Consider the following 24,908-nt stretch of genomic DNA (forward strand, 5'->3'; position numbering starts at 1 on the left):
TTAACCAAAACCAGGAACCTAGTATCATCCTTGGTTCATCTCTCTTCACCTGCCACTCATAATTGATTACCATTCCTGTTATTCCCACCTTATAAATAAGTAAATATATGTGTGTGTGCATGTAATATGCATACATATATAGTCGACTCTTGTTATTTACAGTAGTTATGTTTTATAGTCACTACAAACACTGAAATAATGAATACTGAACCATTGCTCCTACAAGAAATACAGGGGTAGGTTCCTGTGAGCCTCTCATAACATTTTCATCAATCAGTGAATACATAACATTGTTTTATATGTGTCTCTATTTAAAGACACCTTATTTAATGGATGTGTATAGCATGGATTCATTAACACCGAACTCAGGCCAACAGCACTGTAACTCATGCGTTATCTCCTTATCTAACATCGTTTATTTGTTAGGCACATCCTAGCCTTCTTGTGTTTAGAATACTAAGCACTACACTTACAGGCCATTTTAAAAATTATCAACAAAAAGCACAAAATTACCAACAAAAAGTATAAAACTGGAAAAAAATGTAACACTAGGTAGACCATGAAAAGGACATTTGTTTACAGTATGAGAGCTGTCACAGGAAGGCCGACTGTCACCTTCCTCACCTCACCTGGGAACTTGCATGTTGGATGATTTTTTTGCTGCTCTGCACATGTCCACAAGTGAGTGCAAAAGTGAGTAGTGATTTTGGGATTACAAGTAAATTTGTTGTGATTAGATGAATTCACAATGTGGAACCTGTGAATAATGAGAATCAACTGTACATTTTTTGGCCCACTACTCTTTCTTGTTATTTTTCCTCTTCATTATTTTCTCCTTTATTGTTACTTTTCCTCTTTATTGTTACTTTTATTTTTATTATTTTATTTCCTGTTACTTTTCCTTTTACAGGCCATTAGCTTTTAGCAGAATTACCTAAACATCTAACTGGTTTCTTGACTTTTCAGTTTATTTTGGCCAGAATAAGTTTTCTAAACTAAAGATCTAATTTTCTCTCTCCCTATCTAAATCCTTTTATTTCCTGAGCCGCTTTATGAACTCATTTCTGTTTTGTACCTATTTACCCAAACCTCCCCAAGAACACCTACCTGAGTTTCCTCTGCTTCTATAGTGCTTGCCTTTTTTCTCTCCCCCTTCCCTCCTGGCTAATCGCTGTTTGAATGGTAGTTTCGATATCACTTTACTCTCAATCATGGGGTAGGGGAACTTTCATATGCACCCGTAGTTCACTGTTCTGCCTTTATTACCACCCCATGTGAAGTCATAATTCCTCTCTCACACATGCATAGACTTTCTGTTGTAACTCTGCTTTATTCTTAACAGCACTTATATCCTTTGACACTGTGTTTGTTGTATATACACTTGTTTTTGTTATGTTTTCTCTCTGCTCTCCCTCCACCCCCCTTCCACGTAAGTCCTACAAATATAGGAATTTTGTGTATTCACTGCTGTATTCCCAACTCAGAATATGTCTGGCACATAAACATAGGCAAGGATTTTAAGTAAAAATTGAGTCTGTCTCCTAATATGGTCCCACAATCTAGTTCCTTAGAGGAAGCCACTGTAAATACACTGTTTCTTCTTTATTCTTCCAAAGGTTTCACTAGCATGTTACACATGTGTGAATGTACGGATACATTTTTATACAAATGGAGAATATACTGTAACACTTGCATATGTATCACTTAAAGCATTTTGCAGAACTTTCTTTACTGCCATATACAGATCAATCTCATTTAACAGCTACCTAGAATTCTGTAATATGATTATACCATAATTTATTTAAACAGCCTCTGTTAATGAACATTTTAAGCGTTCCAGTTATTGCTGATAATAAATGAACATCCTACATTTCTAGAAATTGAGCTGATACACTTGAAAGTTTTGGATAGATATTGCCTAATTGCTCTTGATAGAAATTGATTTCCCTCCCACTAGTTTATGAGCATTTCTGCCCAAATTCTTATAGATAGGGGTATTATTCCTTTTGGTATTATACCAACCTGATAATTGGAAAATATTTTTTTCATTTATTTATATTTCTTATCTATAAAGCTATATTTTTCTCCCTGTCTACTCTTAATCTGCCCACTTTTCTGCTGGTTTATCTCTCGTTTCATGATTTTTAGGATGTGTGTGTCTGTATGTGTGTATGTGTATGTATATGTGTGGATCCATATGTACACATACATATGTGCATATTTATATACTAAGGAAATTAGTCATAAAAATTGTTATATGCATGGAAAACACTTTCTGACTTCTAGTTTGTCAGGTCATTTTTTTAGAAGATAGATTTTGAACTTTTATATATTCAGATTTATTAGCCTTTTTTCTTAGGGTTTTGGAAAGTTATGCTCCACTGTGACAAGATAATTTTTAAAAAAGTGTCCTTGTTTTTTCTAATACATTTGTCAGATTCATTGTTTTACAGTTGGATCTTTGATTTAGCTGATATTAAGGGCTAACATAGGAATCCCATTTCTCCACCATCTTTTCTCTGTGTGGAAAGATGGATTTATCGTAGTATCTTTTTAAATTACTATAGCTTTTTAGTACCTGTTTTAATATTTGGTAGGCTGTCTTGTTTTTTTCACTCCTTATTGTAGTTTTCCTGAGTTATCTCACATGCCTCTTTTTCCCATATGAGCCTTAGAAACAGCTTGTCTCGTTACTAAAAAAAGAAGAAAATCCAGCTGTAATTTTTATTGTTGTATTTAATGCTAGCAAGAGATTTCTGAAGGAAAAAAATACTGTCTCCAGAGTTGCCAAAGGTTAGATAACGTTAGACATTATTATTATCTTAGTAGATTTTCTAGTATTGTTCTAGTCTTATGATGTAGAACCATCTCCAGTTGGTCATGGTGGATTTTTCTTTTAATGTGATGGATTTTATTTGCTAACATTTTATTTAAGATGATTTCATCTATTCATAAAATTACTTGAAATTGTGTGTATGTGTATGCTCTTTGGATATTGTTTTTTCTTGTGATGGTTTTACAAAAAATTTAGAATGATTTTGTCTTCAAATAATTCAGTAGCATTGAAATGATATGTTTTATGATAGGATTTATCTTTTCGAAGATTCTGGGATCAGTTTTGAAAGTTTTAATTTTCTTAGAAAAATATCCATTTCATCCAAGGTGACAAATGTGTTTGTTGTGCATTGTACCAAACATTGTCTTATTCTTTTAGATTTTTCTACGTCTGTAGTTACTTCTCTATTCTCATTTTCAGTATGGTTTTCTCTCCTCTAGTCTCCCCTTTCTCTCTGCCCAGCATTTTTTTTTTTTAATTACCTTGCAATTTATTTTGTTTTTTCTTCCCTAAATTTTAGTTCCTAGATCTGTAATTAGTTCTCCTGGTTTAATTCATTACTTTGTAAGTTTGTGTATGACTTAATGTATTTTCCTTATGTTTTTTGCTTTTTATTTCCTATCCTTCTGAGTAGAATATTTAACATATATGCATTTTTAATTCATCTTAAAAGTTTTTATGGCCAGGCACAGTGGCTCATGCCTGTATTCCCAGCACTTAGGAGGCCGAGGTAGGTGAATTGCTTGAGCTCAGGAGTTCAAGACCAGCCTGGGCAACAGCCGTCTCTACCAAAAATACAAAAAAATTAGCTGGGCGTGGTGGCACACATCTGTGATCCCAGCTACTTGGGAGGCTGAGGTGGGAGGATTGGTTGAGCCTGGGGACAGAGGTTGCAGTGAGCCGAGATTGTGCTAATGCACTCCAGCCTGGGTGACAGAGTGAGACTGTCTCAAAAAAAAAAAAAAAAAAGTTAGTTTTTATTTATGGAATTTCTAACAGAAAAATGCAGAAAATAATGTAACAAATACTCATGGAACTAGCACTTGGTTTTAACAAGCTAACATTTTGCCACGTAAATTTCAGATCTCTGTTTAAATAAACTGTTAGATTAGAATCTAGCCTCATCCTTTGCTTGTTCCTTTCTAATATTTTAAAGTTGATATGCATAATTCTTACTTTATTCTTATTTAATTGTATCTCTGTAGTCATTATTTTTCCTATGAATACTACATTTGCGGTGGCTTGTGGGTTCTTTTCGAGTTACTGTTATTTTCCGGATAATCAACAATTTTAATTTTCATTTCCTTTTTAAGCCAAGAGTCCAAGAGAGTTTTAGAATTTTGGTTGTTGGGGAGTTTTGTTATTTTTGTTATGATTACTGGTTTTATTATACTGTTTATCAGAGTATCTGGTCTGTACTCTGTTTATTGAGTTTGTCTTTGCGACCTAATGTATTTCATAGGCATTTGTCTACAACACTGTTCTGTTTGCAGAATATAAAATACGATAATTTTCTGTTAGCTTATTTTTCTTTTTTTTTTTCTTGAGATGGAGTCTCACTCTGTCGCCCAGGCCTGAGTGCAGTGGCACCATCTCGGCTCACTGCAACCTCTGCCTCCTGGGTTCAAGCTATTCTCAGGCCTTAGTCTCCCGAATAGCTGGGATTACAGGTGCCTGCAATCACACCTGGCTAATTTTTGTAATTTTAGTAGAGATGGGGTCTTGCCATATTACCTATGCTGGTCTTGAACTCCTGGGCCCAAGCCATCTACCCATCTTGGCCTCCCAAAGTGCTAGGATTACAGGCGTGAGCCACTGCACCCGGCCTGTTCATTATTCTTATAATCTGTTTTTTTTGTTTTTTGTTTTGATTGGCGATAGGCTGAGAGTGGTAAGTTAATATATAACACTCTTGCATTTTTATTTCATATTGCCTGGAGAGTTTACTCTGTACAATTTGATATACAAAGATACATGATCTTTCTATGGATTTGAATTTATCATTAAATTTCCCTTTTTGCTAGTTTTTTGCTTTTTGCCTTAAATTCAGTTTAGCATTAATATCATGATTGCTGCTTTCTCTTAAGTTTTATTTGTCCCTTCTTGTGCTTTCAATGTTTTGAGTCGCTTAGGTTTAGTTGTATCTCCTGTATTTATATACTTGGGTTTGGATAGAGAGTCTTTGTTTTAATAGATGGGTTCTTCTCATTTATGTTATTAATAGACCAGATAATAATGTCTGTCATTTTTTAAAAAGTTGTTGTCTTTTATATTTACATATTTTGATATGATTTGTGTTTGTTTTTATCTTTGTGTATTCTATGATAACTTGGAAATTTTATAGTTCATTTTTATCATGTAATAACATACTTTATCTTTTTAACTTCACTAACTTTAAAGAATGTATATTGATCTCTCACTGTTAAAAATGGAGATGTGAACATTTACAATTCACCCCTTTTCCGTTTCTCATTAATTGTGTTAATATTTTAAATTCTTAGGTAAGGTGTTCTCCTTTACACCTTTACTGAATTTATTAGCTTTTAAACAATTTTTTAAAACAATTTATTAAACAGTTTTTAAAAACAGTTTATTAGTTATTTTAAAAGTGATTTTGTGACCTATATTTGCATGACAAATGGAAAATAATAGTTTAGCATTACTCTTTCCTGGAGGAATTTGCAGCTGCTGCTCTACTGTTTTCTGTTGTTGCATGTTGCTAACTAGCTACCTCGATTCTGCCACCTCTAGTGTGGCTTTTATTTCTGCAGGAGTTTCCCACCCTCCCTCTGTTCTTCTTCTGAGCCCTGCTGGCTTACTTTTCCATTTGTCCTCCTATTTGTTTTTATCATCTTAATTTTATCCTCTGTGTCTTTCTTTTAAGCTCTTGTGTCAGATACTGTATTTTCTTTGCTATATTTGATATCATAAAACTTTAAAAACCCTTTTTCTTTTTACACTCAACTGTTACATATTCTTCATCTGCCTTTTGTTTTCCTCCATATTTATTCTTAGAGTATTTACCGATAGCTTCTATGTCATGCCCTCTTTGAATATTTGAAAAGGGAGGGATTTCTTTTTTGACAGCATTTTATAAAGAATAATGGGAGGGGTGTGGTGACTGAGCTCGGACCACCTCGTACTCTTGAACTTGCTGTTTATCCTTAGGTCATGTTGCAGCAGTTTTCTCAGCAGTGTCAATTTTCTCTCTTTGAGGCAAAACAGAAACAGTGAAAGGCTAAGTGAAATTCTCTTTCGAAGGTTTTTGTGATTTCCTTGTCCTTGGCGTGGATGGGTTCTGAGATTCTTCCTTAGCCTTCACTGTTGCTATTTTCCTTGTTGGGTCCTTCAGAGGTATGTTTCCAACTTTGGAGAACTCTGGCTTCTGGACAGCATCTGGAGTCCTATGTTTCTGATGTACACTGAGTTTGATCCACATTTCTGTTTGGTAAGATGTTCTTCATAGTTTGTGCTTTGGTATTATGACTGTTTCCTACTTTTTTGAAAATGCAGTATTCTGCTTTTCTTGCTCTCTCTCTCTCGGGAAAATGGGATGGGTGTCTTTTGGAAGAAGAGTGGGATAGAAACATCTTTCCTTTGGCTCTTGAAGTGGATGTATTTTTCCAAGGGCACTTGTTAGATTAGATACCCCCTTTTTAACTGTGAAACTAGACCGATCTGAGAGGCTTGTGATAATTTCTTTCTCGGTGTGTGATACAACAGGCCTTGTCCTAAAGATTTAGGAGCTTATGTATAATAGCTCCAGTATCACGTCAACTTGATACCACTAAACATTCCCCTAAAAGATTACTAAAAAGATAAACTAAAAAGATTTCTCTTTTTTCCCCCAGAGAAATTTTCAGTATTTTAATATATCTATAGTTTTAGAATGTTAACTTCCTAGTATTTACATAAAATTAGCCTCTTCTGGTAATAAGTTAGAACTAACTTCTAAAATAATATATTACATGTTAACGTATCTTAATTTAGACAATATTTTAGTTCATTTTGTTAACAGCAAATACATATAACCTTAGAGTGTTATTTTATAATTGTGTTATACATTCCCATGAATGAACTGCTAAAAAAGCATATATTTGGGGAATAAAATTGTGGAATAATCTTAATTTTCTGATGTTATTTTCCTTGCCACCTTAAATCTACCAAGAAAAAAAAACACCCCCAAGAATATGAAACTGAGTAACACAAAGTCTTCCACAGGAAAATTCAGAAATTAAAATTCATACATCTTTTTTTTGGGGGGGGGGAAACAGAGTCTCGCTGTGTCACCCAGGCTGGAGTGCAGTGGCGCGATCTTGGCTCACTGCAAGCTCCGTCTCCCGGGTTCACGCCATTCTCCTGCCTCAGCCTCCCGAGTAGCTGGGACTACAGGCACCCTCCACCATGCCTGGCTAATTTTTTGTATTTTTAGTAGAGACAGGGTTTCACCGTGTTAGTCAGGATGGTCTCGATCTCCTGACCTCGTGATCCGCCTGCCTTGGCCTCCCAAAGTGCTGGGATTACAGGCGTGAGCCACTGCTCCTGGCCCATCATTATTGTTTTAAAGGATCCTCTTCTCAGAAAAATATTATTTATGGATTAAAATTTTATAATTAGTCAACTGGAAGATAGTTTTCAACAGAGTAGATATTATGTGAAGTGAGGTTTCACTCTTACGATTCCTATTGAGGCTTTTTCTACCACTGGATTAATTTTATTTCATTGAAAAAATAATATTAAAAAAAAGTGAGCATTGAGAAAAATAGTTGGTCTAAAAATCTGGAAAAACTATCATGTATAATTTAAATTGGCCATTTTTCACAGTTTTCAAAATTGATATTTCCATTGCTTCACAAATAAAGTAGCTGATAAATGTTTATACTAATCACATCATTAAGATAATTGATTATTGAAAAGTATTTGCTTGGTTTGAAGAAATAAATGTATAATTGAGCTACTATTGACAAGGTGTGCTTTAAGTAATAGTGGTTTACCTATACTGGTTAGAAACCTATTATATATCATTTTCCTTTTCTCTTGAATTTTATCTAGTTTTCCCTTCAAGTAAAACTTTTGTTTAGAAAGTAAAGCCTACTTTTATATGATGAGGTTATATTCTTTCTAGCATTGTTTTGCCATTTTCATAGTGTTAATCTGTTAAACTTTACATAGTATATCTGTATATGAGTATCTTTAATATTATTTATAACTCAGGTGATGATTGTCATACTTTTGGTTCTTATCTTTTGTTGTTGTTTTTGAGACAGTCGCGCTCTGTCGCCCAGGTTAGAGTGCAGTGGCGCAATCTCGGCTCACTGCAAGCTCCGCCTCCCGGGTTCACACCATTCTCCTGCCTCAGCCTCCCAAGTAGCTGGGACTACAGGCGCCCGCCACCACGCCCGGCTAATTTTTTGTATTTTTAGTAGAGACAGGGTTTCACCATGTTAGCCGGGATGATCTCGATCTCCTGACTTCGTGATCCTCCCACCTCGGCCTCCCAAAGTGCTGGGATTACAAGCGTGAGCCACTGCGCCCGGCCACTTTTGGTTCTTAATGTCAGGTTGTTCCCTATTGAAGATTCAAGAAGTTAAAAAAAAAAGATAAAGGAGCTATAAACAGTTTCCCTAAGATCATTTTTTTCCTACTTGTTTATTTTGCTGTATTTGTCTTTCTCTTAGCCATCTATGTATCTCATCAGTAAATGGGAAACATAGTAACATTTGATTTTTATGAGAAAATGCAACCTCCTTTTTTTTTCCTTCTCAGGTCAAATGTATTATGAGATTTTATCTTTATCCTGGAAATAAATCCTGTGATTAATTTGAAAAGTTTATGTTACAAAGAAATATGAGATATTATGAATACTACTAAATCTGTATGAACTTTTCAATAATGCACTTAAAATGCCTCTTTTATTTTAATCCTTTTTAGTAGATTGTTAACATAGTCATATTTAATGCATCTTTTTTGGTTTCCCCTTTTGAATATATTTTTCGTTGAAAATATTTTTTCACTAATTTATTCATCACTGAGTATTTTTATTTAGACAGGAGAATTTTATACTTATACAGGTAACTTCAGAATTAATTGGCTTTCTGCTTAAAATTATGTGGGCTTTGTAAAGGAAGTGGTTTATTTCAGTGAAAAAAACTTTAGTTCAGAATGTTCTCAGCTATGTTTTAAGATTCTCTTTGTATGTACACCTACACTGGAAAAACTGAAACACTAATTGCTTAATTTAAAAATAATTTGCTTTAGACTCTCAAAACAGCGTGTCTTCATGAACAGCTGGTACCATCTATGAATTACATGAATGTTAAATATAGAGTTTTCTTCTAACACTAATTACCTTGCTTTTTTTTTTTTAACTTTACAAATTCTAATCACATTATGTATATTTGTATATACTTTCTTGTTTTATTCTAAGGCAATTATACATTCTTTTAGTAAAAAATAATTTTTGAGTGCTTTTTATGTGCTAAGTACTTTAGCCAAAGAATAGAATGGAGGGAGAGGACAAATAAAATTTAGCTTAGCCAGCATTTATTGCGTGCTTTTTTTTTTAAATTAGAAAAGCATGCTAGGCATAGGGGACATAAAACTAAGATACAAACTTTCCCCTCGAGTTTTAGAGTAGCCCCTTAGGGGCTAGGTCTCTGATTTAATAGAAGTACCTTTATGGCCAACTGCTTTCAGTCTGAACATGGTGACTGCTTTTTTCTGGTTATTTGTAAAGCTTCCTGTTCTGGGAGCTACCTCTCAAGGGGAGATAGGATGGTGAATTAACATTTTGAATATCAGCTGTGCATCAGGCTTTGTGTATGTTTTATTTGGTCATTGTAAGAAACTTTGAGGTAGATGGAGAAACTGAGGCTCATATAAAATAAATAAATTGCCTAATTTTACATAGGTGTTAAGAGGCCAATTGTAATTCCAATAGAGTTCTTTGAATCTCCAGTGCCCTTTTCATTGTTATACATTACTTTCTTGCAACAAACTTTTATTCTGTAACAGTTTAATCTTGTTAAGTGATAAGTATCTTAGGGATAAAACTGAATCCATTGTCAAGGAAACCAACTTTATCATTAGTAGGGTATTTAAAAATTATTTTTAGTTTTTTTTTCTGCTAGTATTATTTAAACAAGAGACTTGACATTCATGTATAGACAATTGTATGTTTCTAAATCCTGCAAATTAGCAGTCCTAAGAAATGAAGTCATTTGCTAGTCTGTTTAAATTTCAGATCACTTTGTGGTCTTTGGATTGTAAAACAACAATTCTGTTTGACTTAAAATACTGTATAATTTAGTTTCTTAATATTTGCTAGCTTGGTGCCATTGTAAGGACCAGCTTAAATAATACTGTTTATTGAGAACCAATTTAAGAGGAAGCGCATACCTAATCCTATGGAATCTAGAATTATGTAGCATTTTGATGCATTTAAGCAGTAATAGTAGGCAATATTAATGAGTACTTTACACCAAATGTACTAAATTCTTTATATCTGCTATCACTTAGTATTCATAATAATCATAGAGAGTAGGGATTATTTTTATGCTGGTTTTATAGTTGGAGGATCTGAAGCTCCAGAATGTAAAACATCTTCCCCAAGGCCACAAAACGAGTAAATGGTAGAAACAGCATTCACAGCAATATGTTTGTGATACTGAAGTCTTCGTTTTTATGCTTTGTGTGTGTTTCTACATGTTAGAGTATATTAGTCCTTTTTTTAAAAAGTGGTCATCTGCCTTTTTGAAAAACCCATTTTAACTTAATCATGTGCAACATTAAACAAGTCTTCATTTTGCCCTCCCCTTAGTCTCTGACAACCACACATAGACCCTTTTTTAATACCAATAAATTTAGATTTCATAGTATTCCATTGTCTGGCTGTCTGGTTATTATAGGAACTTAAGTGTTTCAATTTATTGTTATATAAAAGATACAATTTTAGAGTGGAATTGCTGGATAAAAAGGGATGGTCATTTTTAAGACTTTTAGTACATATTGTACATATAGTACTTTTAGCACATTTCTTCAGAAAGATTATACTAATTCTTAAATTTAATTATTACTCATAATGGCATTGATAGTGTTATTTCATAAAGGATAATTATACTCCACTGAAGGATTTTGTATTTGTATTGAAGTTTTCATTCATTGACAGTGGATAAAAGATAAATTATGCAGTTTTTCTTGGGCTTATGGCAGTTACCTTGTGTCCCTGAAAATTGTGTCCATAGTGCATTGAACATGCTGTTATAGGTCGGCATTGCCAAAAATACCATTTATCCATGAGAAAATAATGTCTGCCTTACAAGTTTCTGAGAAGTAAAGTAACCCATATGATGCAGTTGTCATAATGTCTTGCTCTTGGAACATGCCCAGGAAATGATCATTGAACTTAGTTCAAAGAAGTAGTGTTCTTTTATTACTACTTAAGGAACAAATGCGGTTAAAAAGTGGATTATTATGTTAAAGTCTAATGAATTGAGATGCTCAAGTTACTTCCACTGAGTTTTTTTTTTTTTTTTGGAGGGATTTTTAAAAATTCTTCACAATGTTTTTATGTAGGCCCTTTTACCTGTTACCCCTTTCTCCATTTAGCCATTTTAACAGTCTAATGTATATTCTTTCACATAACCATTTATAAAAATAGACACATACATATAGGGATTTTTTATTATGGTTTTGTAAATAAAAGGCATACTATATTTTTCATTTTCCTTCCCCCCCGCAGGAATACACTGTCAAGATAGAATAGTTATATATCTACATAGTAGTCCCCAAACAATATTAATTTCCTTTTCCTTTACTAATTGCTTTAAAATTTGTTATATTTGTTACTATGGAGTTATTTCTGGATATTGGTGCTATTACTAAGTCTTTTGCTCACACACATAAATTCAAAATGGTGTTTGGAAATAATGTATTATATCTGGAGATATACAATGATCTTATTTTATATCTTTTTTAAAACTAAATGTTTTTTTAGGATTATTCAAATGGAGTAACCTCTCCCTGTCTTTAAGGTCATGTTTCTGAAAATCCCAGGTTGAAATAAGGATTATGCTGAATCTATGAAGACCTGTGTATTTGTATTTTATTGTCACTAAAAACAATGTGTGGCACCTAAATATACAGAATATTAGTAAATTTTGATGCCATTTAAATTTGATTAACACAGTTTAATTTTCATTTATCATCTCTGATTCTAGAACCCTTGAAGTTTTCAGTAAGGTCCTTGTAAACCTTTTTTTCCTTATTTCAGCTCATGCATACTGTGAAATTTTTATTTCTCCTGAACTTTTTCTTGTATCCAAATGTTCACTATTTTTCTGATTTTTGTGACCAGAGTTGATTCTCACTGCTAGTTTCCACATTAATTTAGAAGAGCACTGGTACTTGTGTCAGAGTGCTTGGATTTAGATTTCAGCACTAGTCGTGTGTCCTTTAGCAAATTACTTAACACTATGCCACAGTTTCCTCATTTGCAAAAGTAGGGTTATAGTTCTTGTTTTTGCTGGTAGTTGCAATGCTAAATGAGCCGTTATAGTATATATTAAGTCATTATAGCATTTCTTGGTGTGTGGTTGGTACTTACTCAATTTAGATTATTCTGCATTGCTGAGGAGGTATTTCTCAAATATACATTCTTAGCTTTGCTTATAAATAATATGCCTAAGCTTAGGACAGAAGGATTAATGTGATTAGGGAGAGACTTAAGGGTAGATAGTTCCAGGGATAGGGATATAAATGAGATCTCTCAGAGAGTTTGGGATAAATGAAAGAGAAGTCCTAGGACAGAATGTTAAAAAACACCAATGTATTTGTTTAGTGTAGGTTTTTTTCCTTGTTTTTTTTTTTTAAAGGTAGTATACTATTTCATGCTGTAAAGTAAAAAGGCTTCGTTTTGTAGGCTGTCCTATTTCTAGTCCAACAAAATTTTCAGTCACAGTAATAATATTTTCAAATAAAATATAAATCTTTTTGAAGGAAAATTAGTAATAAGAATTCTTAGTGCTATAGAGTGGTCATAATATAATTTAAATTCATTGCATGTATTAGATTATAAATTTTGCATATACTAACTCAAGGTATATAATCCAATCTAATATGTAGGTTGAATTTGTTCGTTTAAATGTCTTTGTTTTAAACAATTGCTGGTTCAGTGCTATTTACATAAAATTGAAATCTAGGCTTAGTGCATCTTTTAGGTTGTTTTCTTCTATTGTGATAGGAAATGGATGCTTTATAATGGATTTGATGACACAAGTTATGCTATAAAGCTGCTTTAAAGTGGGAAAGTAATTCATAACAAATAAATCACAATCAGTGCAACAGTGCTATTGAAGGAAGTGGTTTATTCTCTATAGCCTAGGTGGGGTACTTTCTGAATGTACATCTAGTAACTAGAATTTAAATGTTTAGTCAGATTCAGTGAAATGATTTCATATTTTAAGTAGTGTTTTTTTCATTGGAAATTTAACACTGATTTCTTTGAAATTTTGAAAATCTTAATTTTTTTGTGTGTGTACATGTATCTGTATGTACTGGCACATTGAAACATTTATAGGAATAATATCGATTGATGGCAAAAGTGTACTTATCTGGAAAACCTCAGTTTTTTTTTTTTTGGTTTGTTTGTTTTTTTTAAAAATAAGCTTGAGTATTGTTTTCACCAAGGCATTTTGATCTGAATGACTTTAAATTGTGAATTTATCTCACATTAAAAGTCTGTTGTGAATTTGTTTTGAATATTTCTAAGCCATATAAATATAAAAAAAAAATTCCCCTTTTTGAAATCTTTCAAATCACCTTTTCACAATGTCAAAGTAATATATTAATGTAATAAAAGGGAAAAAAGTCACTCATAATTTTCTTACCTTGAGATAGCATAATTTATCTTTGCTTTATTTTTTCAGTTTTTTTCTATGCATTTCTATATGTTAAGGTTATATTATACATACATTTCTGTAGCCTATATTTTCCTCCTTTTCTTTATATATTTTTAAATGTGGAATAAATTTTTACATCTCAGTTTGATTCAGAATACTTTCAAAATATTGATTAAAAGTTATAAAGGCATTTTAAATTTAAAACGAAAACTAGTGTTCTACATTAGTGTTTCACATCTTTATAGATACTAATTAAAATTGAAATTACTTAATGCCACAAGTTTACTTTTAGAAATTCTCCCTTGTAATATTTCTCACATTCAGTTGAGGATTTTATGTGAAGAAAGAAACCCAACTTGATGGTTTGGATTGCATTTAAGAACATTATCCCTAGGCAAGAGTTTTCATTAACTAGTACCCTATTTTATGTAGATGATAGTATTAAAATGTTCAAACATCTTGCATTTGATGTCATTTAGAGATAAATGATCTATTTCTATGGGGGAATGATTAGGATTATAAGGACATAAACCCTAAAAGGTCATCTGATTTTCTGATTTGAGGCAGGTCTTCAAATGTCTTTTTAGTTAGGAACCTGAAACCAGTCAACAATAGGTTAGGTGATTATAATTTGCAAGTAATGTTAAATGAGTGTGAACAAATTGTTTAATTTACGTAAGCCCGACTTCTCTATCTATAAAATTAGTTTTATACTAGATAAATAGTTCTAAATCTTTTTTTCTGTCCCATGACACGTGAGAGAACACTTGTCAGGATCAGTGTCTCCTAGTGACAGTGGTTTTTAAAAGGGGGAGGAGCAAGGATGTCCCTATTATTTTGATGTACCTGTTCCTCCCAAGCTGAGAATCACTGGGTTAGAGAGTATGTTCCATTTTTTCATAAATAAATAATTTTATTAAATATTTGAGTGCCTAGTATGTACCATGCACTGGACTGGATGTTGTAAAATACATCAGAAAACAAACTTCTGGAGCTCTTAGTTTAGTTGAAGAAGTAAGGCACTATATATTTTACAAGATAGACAGAAAACAGTATATGCTACACGAGAATATGCAATAAAGTCTTGATATGCAAGTTACGTCATTTTGGTCTGGAGCTATTATTTTTAGCAATTTGAGATTATCATGTGTGACCTAAAGTTGATAGGATTATGTTGTGATATACACTTCAGAGGCTAAATATACCTTTCTCACCTCCCCAAATCACCGTTCACAGAGTGTTAAGAGAACAGTATCCAGGTGTTTATTACCAAAGGAAGAATAGCCTAGCCTTCCGGTTTCCCATTGGAAGTTAAAATTGTAGTAAACAGAAACTTTCTCTTTGTTAAGCAGAAAATGATCTAACTACTAGGCTTTAACTGTGTATTAGGACATTCTGAAATGCAAACATTAAACCTAATCAGAATAATTGGTTTTAACATTAACTCTTACTCAGAAGTATCTGAGTAGATGTTAATGATGGTTAACCTCACTTAAACTCACAAAATCGTGATCTGGACAAAGCATTAATATTTTTAAAGGGGCTGGGCACGATGACTGAGGCCTGTAATCCCAGCACTTTGGGAGGCCAAGGTGGGCGGATCACCTGAGGTCAGGAGTTCAAGACCAGCCTGGCTAACATGGCAAAACCCCATCTCTTCTAAAAATAGAAAAATTAGCTGGTCATGGTGGCAGGCACTTGTAATCCCCAGCTATTCGGGAGGCTGATGCAGGAGAATCTCTTGAACCCAGGAGGCGGAGGTTGCAGTGAGCTGAGATCGTGCCACTGTACTATAGCTTGGGCAACAGAACAAGACGCCATTTAAAAAAAAAAAAAAAAAAAAAAAAAAAAGGCTGGGCGCAGTAGCTCATGCCTGTAATCCCAGCACTTTGGGAGCCCGAGTTGGGTGGATTGCTTGAGCTCAGGAGTTCAAGACCAGCCTGGGCAACACAGTGAAACCCCGTATGTACTAAAATACAAAAAACGTAGCTGGGTGTGATGGCATGTGCCTGTAATCCCAGCTACTGGGGAGGCTGAGGCAACAGAATTGCTTGAACCCGGAAGGCAGAGGTTGCAGTGAGCCGAGATCGTGCCACTGCACTCCAGCCTGGGCAACAGAACGAGACTCCGTCCCCCAAGAAAAATAAATAAACGTGTGAGTGTATTGTGTGTGTGTATATGTATATTTAGAGGCACTTGGTTGGCAGTTTTTGTATACATTCAACTTCAAAATCACCCTGCTTCAGTTACCTTGGGAACACCACTTCCATGAGGTTCTGAGAAGATTTAGAGGACAGAGAGTGGAAAGGGGAGGGTGCCTTGGAAGCAACCTAGAGAACACCAGAGCGAAAACTCCACTAATCAGCCATGTGAACTTTTGGAAACTCACTTAAATTTTCATCTGTAAAATAATGGACAAGATCAAATGACTTCTAACATATGGCTCTCAAATTGTATGATATGTGAATCTCAATTCTATGTAAGGATTCTATGAGGAAGGTAGATACTTGTTTTCAGCCTCCCTCTCTTTTGAGTATTAGTGTTGCTTCATTGGCTGCCTTCTCATTCTTCATTTTCTATAAGCTATCTAGGTCTTGAATCACTTCATGTGTTTTAATGTTGTTTAGCATTCCTGTAAAACTGATTATCCAGCTGTTTTCTATGGATTTCTATCTGTATGTCTGGGTTGTTTTTTGTTTATTTGATTTTTTGAGACAGGGTCTTGCTCTGTCGCCTAGGCTGGAGTACAGTGGCATGATCTTGGCTCACTGCAACTTCCACCTCCTGGGCTCAAGTGATCAATCTTACTCAGCCTCCCCAGTACTTGGGACTACAGGTGTGTACCACTACACCCAGCTAATTTTTGTGTGTGTGTGTGTGTGTGTGTTTTTTTTGTAGAGGCAGTTTCTCCATGTTACCCAGGCTGGTCTTGAACTCCTGGGCTTAGGTGATCTGCCCACCTCGGTCTCCCAAAGTGGGATTATAGGCGTGAACCACTGCACCTGGCCTCTATCTGTATGTCTTGAAAGAATGTCTGACCAAATGTGTCTATATTCATGAACAGTGTCTAGGTTAGAGTCATAGCAGTCATTTAGGTTCCTGTGTTTTGCCTTCCTAAGATTTAATTAATTTCCATGTTCTATTAATGTATTGACTCTCATGTCTGTTCCTTCTTACTCATTTCCGGTGCTATAGTACTTGTTCAGCTGCAGTCACAGTGGTTGTGGTCTCCTAGAAACTTACCTTAATTTCTCTGTCTCTTTTTTCTTTTCATCTTATCGTGCTGTTCATCACATCTGTTAGAATGAAAGCTATCTGAAAATAGTCTGTCACTCATCTTTGTGTCCTCAGTGCCAAGAACATGCTGAAAAGCTCTAAAGATCCAAGATCATGTCTAGGCAGTCTTTAATAAAATAAAATTTTTGGTGACAGTTTCTACTTAGGAGGAGGAAGCAGAGTTCCTCTATGGACTGTTGTAATTTTGTACTGAATGAAAGGAGTAAGAGAAATAAGATTCTGACCAGCAGACTTCTCTTAGTTTCCTGGAAGGTATTTCCTGTTTGTTCATGGCATCACCATCTACCCTTTCTTTCTTGGCAGAAAATCTGAGGACTGTCCTTTCTCTCATCTCCTCCATTCATTCAGATATCCAGGATTCATGATTTTACCTTGTACACTTGTCTCTCGTTTCCTTGGGTTTTGGCTCTGCTACCCGCCCCCCGTCAACCATCTGCTGATGCTTAAATACCTGATATAAAATGTCATTGTATTTGCATATAACTTATGCATATCTTCCTGTATACTTTTAAATCATCTCTAGATTACTTTTTTAAAAGTACCATTACATGAAAAGGAATCTAGATTATAAGTAATGTGGATACCAAATGCTATGTAAATAGTAGTTAAATACTGTATTCTTAAATTTTTTCCAGTATTTTCAATTTGTGTTTGGTTGAATCCATGGATGCAGAACCCAAGGATATGAAGGACTGACTGTAATATCTTTTAAAGTAATATCGTTTAAATATTCCTTTGTCTATCTCCATTGCTCATAGATCACTTCATAGAATTTCTTACATGTATTTGTACAACAGTCTTCTAACTGCTTTCCTTTCTATCTTGCCTCCACAATCCATTTTCTATTCTGAGGTCAGAGTAAGTTTTAAAAGTATGATATGTATTTCCAATGCTTAAATTCCTTCAGTGGCTCTTGTGTTTCAAGATCAAGTGAAACGTTAGACGTAGTCCTAAATGAGTTGCCTGCTTTTCTAAGCTTATGTCTCACCACATTCTTGGATCTGTTTATTTCTGTACCTAGCACAGTGTCACACAGTTGGCATTTCTTGGCCTTCCCTTCATGAATGAATATGTGATAGCCAGAGAGTAATTTGTGTCTGTAAATGTCCTGGTATCACATGAGAAAAAGAGGAAGTTGGCATTTTGGTGACTGTCAGAGACCCACGGACTATGTGCTTTCTGTTAGTTGTATGAAGCATTAGGTATTTCATATGTGCCAGTCATTTCTCTAAGTACTTTACATGTATTGGCTCATTTAATTCTCAATTCTTCTAACATCTCTGTTAGGCAGATACTATTATTTAATGGACGAGGAAACTAGGCATAGAGAAAAGTTAAGTGATTCACTTGAAGTCATGCAGTGGCAAGGCCTGGCTTCACACTCAGGTTGTGTTGCTGCAGAGTCCATGTCTTATCTACCAACCTAACTGGCTGGTGAATTGGAGGCATTTGGTGTGGAAAACTTGTTGGGATTCTCCTGTGAGGGCATGAAAAGTATTCATGTAACTTTATATGTACTTTATTCTGTTAGTAATTACCTCAGAGGCTCTCAGTAAATCTTTGTGAAATGAATCTAAGAGTCTTTCATCATACATTGCTGAAGTTGGCCTCTGTGATTCATGTATTACACAAGAAGCTATGGCTTCCTTCTATTAATAATCACAAGTCTTAGCACAATAAAATTAAAGTATAATTTTCATGAAAGTAGTGGCTTTTGCATGAAACATGGAAATAGATGAGCCATGGCCATGCATGGGAGAAAACAAGAGTGTTTATGTCAGGAGTTCTCAGTCTGTTTATGGGAGTTGCAAGGAAGAGATGGATCTTGAAGGGTAAATTGTGGTCATGTTAAAGACTAAATGTACAAGTAGATTTTTTCTGTACAGAGCTATGGAGTATATTTTAGCAGGTGAGATGATGAAAACCCTAGTGGACAGAAGTAGAACATGGTTTGGGGAGCAAGAGATAGAAAGCAGAGACACCATATCAGATACTAGAGGCATGAGTCATTTTTATTATAAAAATAATATATAGTCATTGTAGCATAGAAGTATATAAAGTTTGAATTGAAAAGTCAACTCCTCTCTTTCCTACTATCACTCCCTAGAAGTAATCACTTTAAAAAGTGTGCACTTTTTAATGCCAGTCGCATAGTGGTATGATATAGGACCATTGCTATATTATATTTCAGTTGCTTTTTCTACTTCATGTGTCATAGTGATCTTTTCATACATGTAGGTCTTCTAATTCTGTATCTGTAGCGTACTATTCCATTGTTTAGATACATCAAAGCCGTTCCCTTATATACATCTACAATTTTTTGTCATTACGTATGGTAACACAGTGAACAGTCTCATTCATATACTGTTGCACATTAGTGTTAATGTTTCTATAGGCCATATTCTCAGAAGTATGGTGTACATAGCAACATTTTTTTTTTCCCTTTCCTCTGCCACACCTCTGACTTGTGTTTATTGACCTGGCCCATTTATTGCTCACTTTCTTTTTCTGAGGAGTTTTTTCTCACTAGTTTGTAGGAACTCTTTTTTTTTCTTTCTTTCTTTTTTTTTTTAGACTACTTTCGCTCTTGTCGCCCAGGCTGGAGTACAATGGCACAATCTTGGCTCACTGCAACCTCTGCCTCCTGGGTTCAAGTGATTCTTCTGCCTCAGCCTCCCGAGTAGCTAGATTACAGGTGCATGCCACCACGTCTGGCTAATTTTTGTATTTTTTAGTAGAGATGGGATTTCATAATGTTGGCCAGACTGGTCTCAAACTCCTGACCTCAGGTGATCCACCCGCCTCAGCCTTCCAAAATGCTGGGATTACAGGCGTGAGCCACCATGCCTGGCCAGGAACTCTTTATTGTATATATTAACTAACCCCTTGCATGTATTTTCCTCACATATTTTATGCTCACTTGTGGTATCTTTAATCAGGGAGAAACTTCTTTAATGAGACAATGCCTCACTCTGTTCAGGCTAGAGTTCATTGGCACATTCATAGCTCACAGCAGCCTCAAACTCTTGGGCTCAATCGATCCTCCCATCTCAACTTCCTGAGTAGCTAGGACTACAGGTGCATGCCACTATGCCCAGCGAATTAAAATTTTGTGTGTGTGTGTGGAGACAAGGCCTTGCTTTTTGCACAGGCCAGTTTTGAACTCCTGGCCTTAAGTGATCCTCCCACGTTGGCCTCCCAAAGTGCTGGGATTTGTAGGCGTGAGCCACCACGCCTAGTCAGGCAGAAATTTTTATAACAAATTTGTACATCTGTACCTGAAGTAATTATACACATATTTTTGTGTTTTTCTCTTTGCTTTACGTTCATATCATTAATCGATAAGGAATTTATATGATATGCTGTATATATGATAGAGCCTTTTCTCCAAATGAATTGGCCAGTGTTCCCAGTATAATGTGTTGAATAACTCATCCTTTTCCCATTGATTTGAAACACTTCTGCATATACTGAATTTCTATTTATAACTACATATAATGTATACATTCCTATATATTTTTTCCATATATTTAATTCCTGTTAATTCCTATATATAACATTCATGTAAATATATTTCTACTAATTGGATTATTTGCAGATGCCCTACTCTAATTCATTGCATTAGATATCTGGTATCTTGATATCTGGTAGTTCAACTCCCCTGTTGATTGCAATCCCTATCTAAAGCTCTTGGGACCTGATTTGATTTAGAATTTGATTTAGAATTTGGAATATTTTGGATTAGGAAAACGTTAGCATGTATATACCATCTGTAGTATAATAGCCCCAGTGAATTGTGGAGCAGTTCCCTGTAATCAGACACATTGCCATTTCTGCCCTGAAGTGTGTGGCTGTCACTTTCAATAGGATCAATAAGTGCTATCAGTAAATAGCTTCATATCAGTCCATGTTAGATTTTGCTTCCAAATGAGTTATTAAAATAATAAAACCCAAAACTTTAATATTTCAATGCTTTTGGATTTTGAAATTACAGATGAGAAGTAGTCAACATGCCTTCATTTTTCACCTTATATTTTTTAACCTAGTTTGGCTTTTACTTTCTCACTTTTTTCAAATGACTCTTGCTAACTCTACCAATGACTTTTATCTAAAGTGATCATGTCACCAGTGAATGTTTTCAGTCTTCATTCAGTTGACTGGCCCAGAGCCCCAGATCCTGGTGATGCCAACTCCATCAAACACTCTCTTCCCTTAGCTTCCTTGGCACCACCCTCCCTGGCTCTCCTTCACCTTTTTGTAGGTGTATTGTCCGTTATCTTGGCATTAAATGCTAGAGTTCTTCCAAGGCCTCTTAGGACCACTTCTCTTCTTGCTCTGTGCTCTCTCCCTTGGTGGTCTCGCCTGTATCTATGTCTTCAATTACCAATTATGTGTTGATGCAGCTCAGACCTCTCCTTTGAGGTCAACCAACATGTTCAACTGCCTATTTAACATTCATTGTCATTTGGAACTCTCAAATATTAGGTCCAAATTCCTAATATGTCTCAATTTCAAAATTTTCCCTAAACTGTTTGTTTTCAGATGTCCCTTTACTTCATCCTCCTCTCCCTTTCCCCTTCCCCTCTCTTTTGCTTACCTCATTTTGGTAACTTCTGCCTCTGTTAGAGCAAGCATTAGGATCTTTGGTATGACCTAAAGGTCCTGCACTCTCTGGCCCTGCCCATCTCTCCAGCTTCATGTAGCTCCCTTCTGCTCTTACTCCCTCTGAGGAACTGTGCTTCCTCCTACAGAAACGCCATTATACAAGCCTCTCTTTCTGCTTGGAATGCTCTTTCTTTCTGTGCTAGTTATTATAATTTATATTCATTTTCCCCATCGTAGCTTCAATTCTCACTTTCCCAGAGAAGCTCTCTAAGTCATGTGCCCTATCATCAAATCTTATGGCACCATATATGGATTCTTTATAACACTAATAACGATTTTAATTGTACTCTTTTTTTTAACCATTTAGTATGTTTTCCCCACTAGAATGTAATCTCTTTTAGAGCAAGTGTTACGTCTGCTCTTCACCATCGCATTTCCAGCATAGTGCCTGGTGTATATAGGCAAATAGCAAACATTTTGAAGGAATTTTATACATTAACTTATCTTTTCTTATATTGTTAGTGCTTTCTGTATATGTATTTACCAGTGTAGCACATGCAGTTTCTATAGTTTTATGTGGATCCAATCCTGATGGTACTTTTTCTGAAAATTATAAAGACACATTTTTAAAAGTTCAATGAATTATGTAGGGATCAAATGAAAAAGAAAGTCTTTCTTTGATCTAGCGCATAATTTGTTCTCCTCCATTCCTCCATTTTTAATTTTATTTATTTGTTTGTTTGTTTATTTATTTATTTATGGAGACAGAGTCTCACTCTGTTGCCTAGGCTGAAGTGCAGTGGTGCAATCTTGGCTCACTGCAACCTCCGCCTCCTGGATTCAAGCGATTCTCCTGCCTCAACCTCCTGAGTAGCTGGGATTACAGACGTGCACCACTGTGCCCAGCTAATTTTTGTATTTTTAGTAGAGATGGGTTTCACCATTTTGGTCGAGCTCGTCTCGAACTCCTAACCTCGTGATCTGCCCACCTTGGCTCCCAAAGTTCTGGGATTACAGGCGTGAGCCTATAAAAATGCCCAGCCTTTTTTCTTGTTTTTGAGACAGAGCCTTGCTTTGTCACCCAGGCTGGAGTGCAGTGGCATTATCATAGCTCACTACAACCTTAAACTCCTGGGCTCAACTCATCATCCCACCTTAGCCTCTCGAGTAGCTGGGACTACAGGCACATGCCACCATGCCTGACTAATTCCCCCATGTTCTTAATTCAGTTTTCTACATTAACCTCTTTCCCCAGATTCTTTATAGATACCAGTATTTTAGTAAGTCTAGTGTTGTGTGCAAGTAAAATATAAACTATATTCCAGCACAATTCAGTGGACTCTCAACTTGTTCATTCGTAAATCTCACAGGATTAAAAATAGTTTAGCCATCTGCTAACTGACCAAATAATTTTAGTATTGTGAAAGGGTGTGGTAGGAAAGGGAGGTATAGGGTCTAGGTATAATGTCACAACAAGGCTCAGTGCAGAAACTACCTTTTGACCTCTTAATACTGAAACTTAACAGTCAGTTCAAAATTAGGAAGAGATTTGGTGGAGGTTAAGCATAGGAGAGTCCTGACAATAGGGGATTTCCTAGATTAAAGTGACAGATTTTCTTTCAGCATTAATATCTTACTAAATTTTTTAGAGACAAGATTATGTGTTTATAAAGACATTTATTCTGCGAAAGTTATAATCTATAATTTAGAATAATACGTAATAGATTTCTGTATATTACTAAATAAATTAATTGGCCTTTTATATTTTACTCCTTAATTAGGAAAACCAGTAGATTCCCAGACATCGCGAAGTGAATCTGAAATTGTGCCAAAAGTTGCTAAAATGACTGTATCTGGAAAGAAGCAAACTATGGGATTTGAAGTGCCTGGGTAAGACTTTGAGTACCCCCTCATCCCCACTCCCACCCCCACGTTTTTGAAATTAGTATTGCCTCCTATTAGTCTGTAAGAAAGACTGTTTCAATTTTGCATCATATATCATTAGCATTGAAGTATCATATATCCTCAGCGCAACATAGTGCAAAGAGACAAAATGAGAAATTAGGCTTGATTCTGGCCTTATCTTGTGTGTATTACTTACTCTACCTCACTGTCAGTTTTCTCACATAAATATTTTATAGCTACTTTAACGTAAAAAAAACCTATGATTTTGTGAAAACTAGCACCGTGAGATAGGGAATTCTTATACCACTAGGTGGCGGAGATAACCAGATTTCGGAGTGAGTCCCGAATCATGGAATCATTAATTAAATTTTTTAATAACTGAAATATTTTTAAACTCTTTTGGATTTTTGTATTGAATAAATTGGACCATTGTAGCAAAGACATACGATATGAAACATACCTAGAATTTGAAACAAGTAGTGAAAAATGGAAATAAAGCATACCTTGGTAGCACTTGTTTGTTCTTATCACAGTCTCTAGAATCCTTCCAGAAGTTTTTATAGACAAGGGAAGTGAGTTGCTTTGAAGCCATTAATTTTTAAACTAAAATTTTTCAGAATTTTCAATTGTTCAATAAATCTTTTACTTATAAATTGTATGTATTTTGTCTGTCAAAATGATAAAGAAGCATTGTTATCAAATATAAACAATAGGTTTTTAACTGTAAACAACAGATTTTTATATACAGACTTTTTTTCCTTTTTTTCTCCCTTTTCCCAAGTTATATTTTTTAAAAAATATAAACTTAGGAGCCTTATTTTTTTTTCCTTACAATATTCTTTTGTCTAAATTAGTGAGGTATCATGAGTTTTGGTTGGGAAGAATGTTAATTATTACCTAGTTCAATTTTTGGGTTTTATAGAAACAAGACTTTATTCACTAGATTTCAAAGTCAGTGAAGGAAAGGACTCCTTATCTAGGACATAGTAGGCATTCAGTATACATTAATTGAATGATTGGATGAATGAAAAAGTTAATTTCTATCATGAGTAACTTTAGCCTGTTAAAATAATTTAGAATTCTGATTTGGTCTCAAAAAGCTTCGTGTATGCCGTTTTTCCTTCTGAACTGGGATTGGGTTGTCAGAATTATAATCGCCCCTTTTATCCTTATTCTTGAGTGCCATTTAATTCTATTATGGGATTTTTCCATTAGAAAGAGAGAAAGAGGAAATAAATAGAATATACAATTTATTGTCCTAAGGATTTTATAATCTTAGTTCAAAAGATTTTTCAGAAGTCTTAGCAACATGCAAATAAACCCAAAATAATGTATTATATTAGAAGTAAATGCATAGGTATCTAAAT

At 34.8% G+C, this 24,908-nt stretch overlaps 1 protein-coding gene across 3 annotated transcripts in view; it reads left to right on the top strand.

Moving 5' to 3' along the window:
* The window catches only part of HBS1L (HBS1 like translational GTPase), a 91,675-nt gene that overhangs the window by 24,984 nt on the left and 41,783 nt on the right, over positions 1-24,908 (top strand). For all 3 annotated transcript variants that reach the window (XM_021937832.2, XM_021937833.2, XM_031667408.1), the window contains one exon: positions 23,418-23,526. In XM_021937832.2, the coding sequence (XP_021793524.1) occupies positions 23,418-23,526 (109 nt within the window). The remainder of the gene's footprint in view (positions 1-23,417; positions 23,527-24,908) is intronic.

This window comes from Papio anubis, chromosome 6, assembly GCF_008728515.1.
Source record: "Papio anubis isolate 15944 chromosome 6, Panubis1.0, whole genome shotgun sequence".
Lineage (NCBI taxonomy): Eukaryota > Metazoa > Chordata > Mammalia > Primates > Cercopithecidae > Papio > Papio anubis.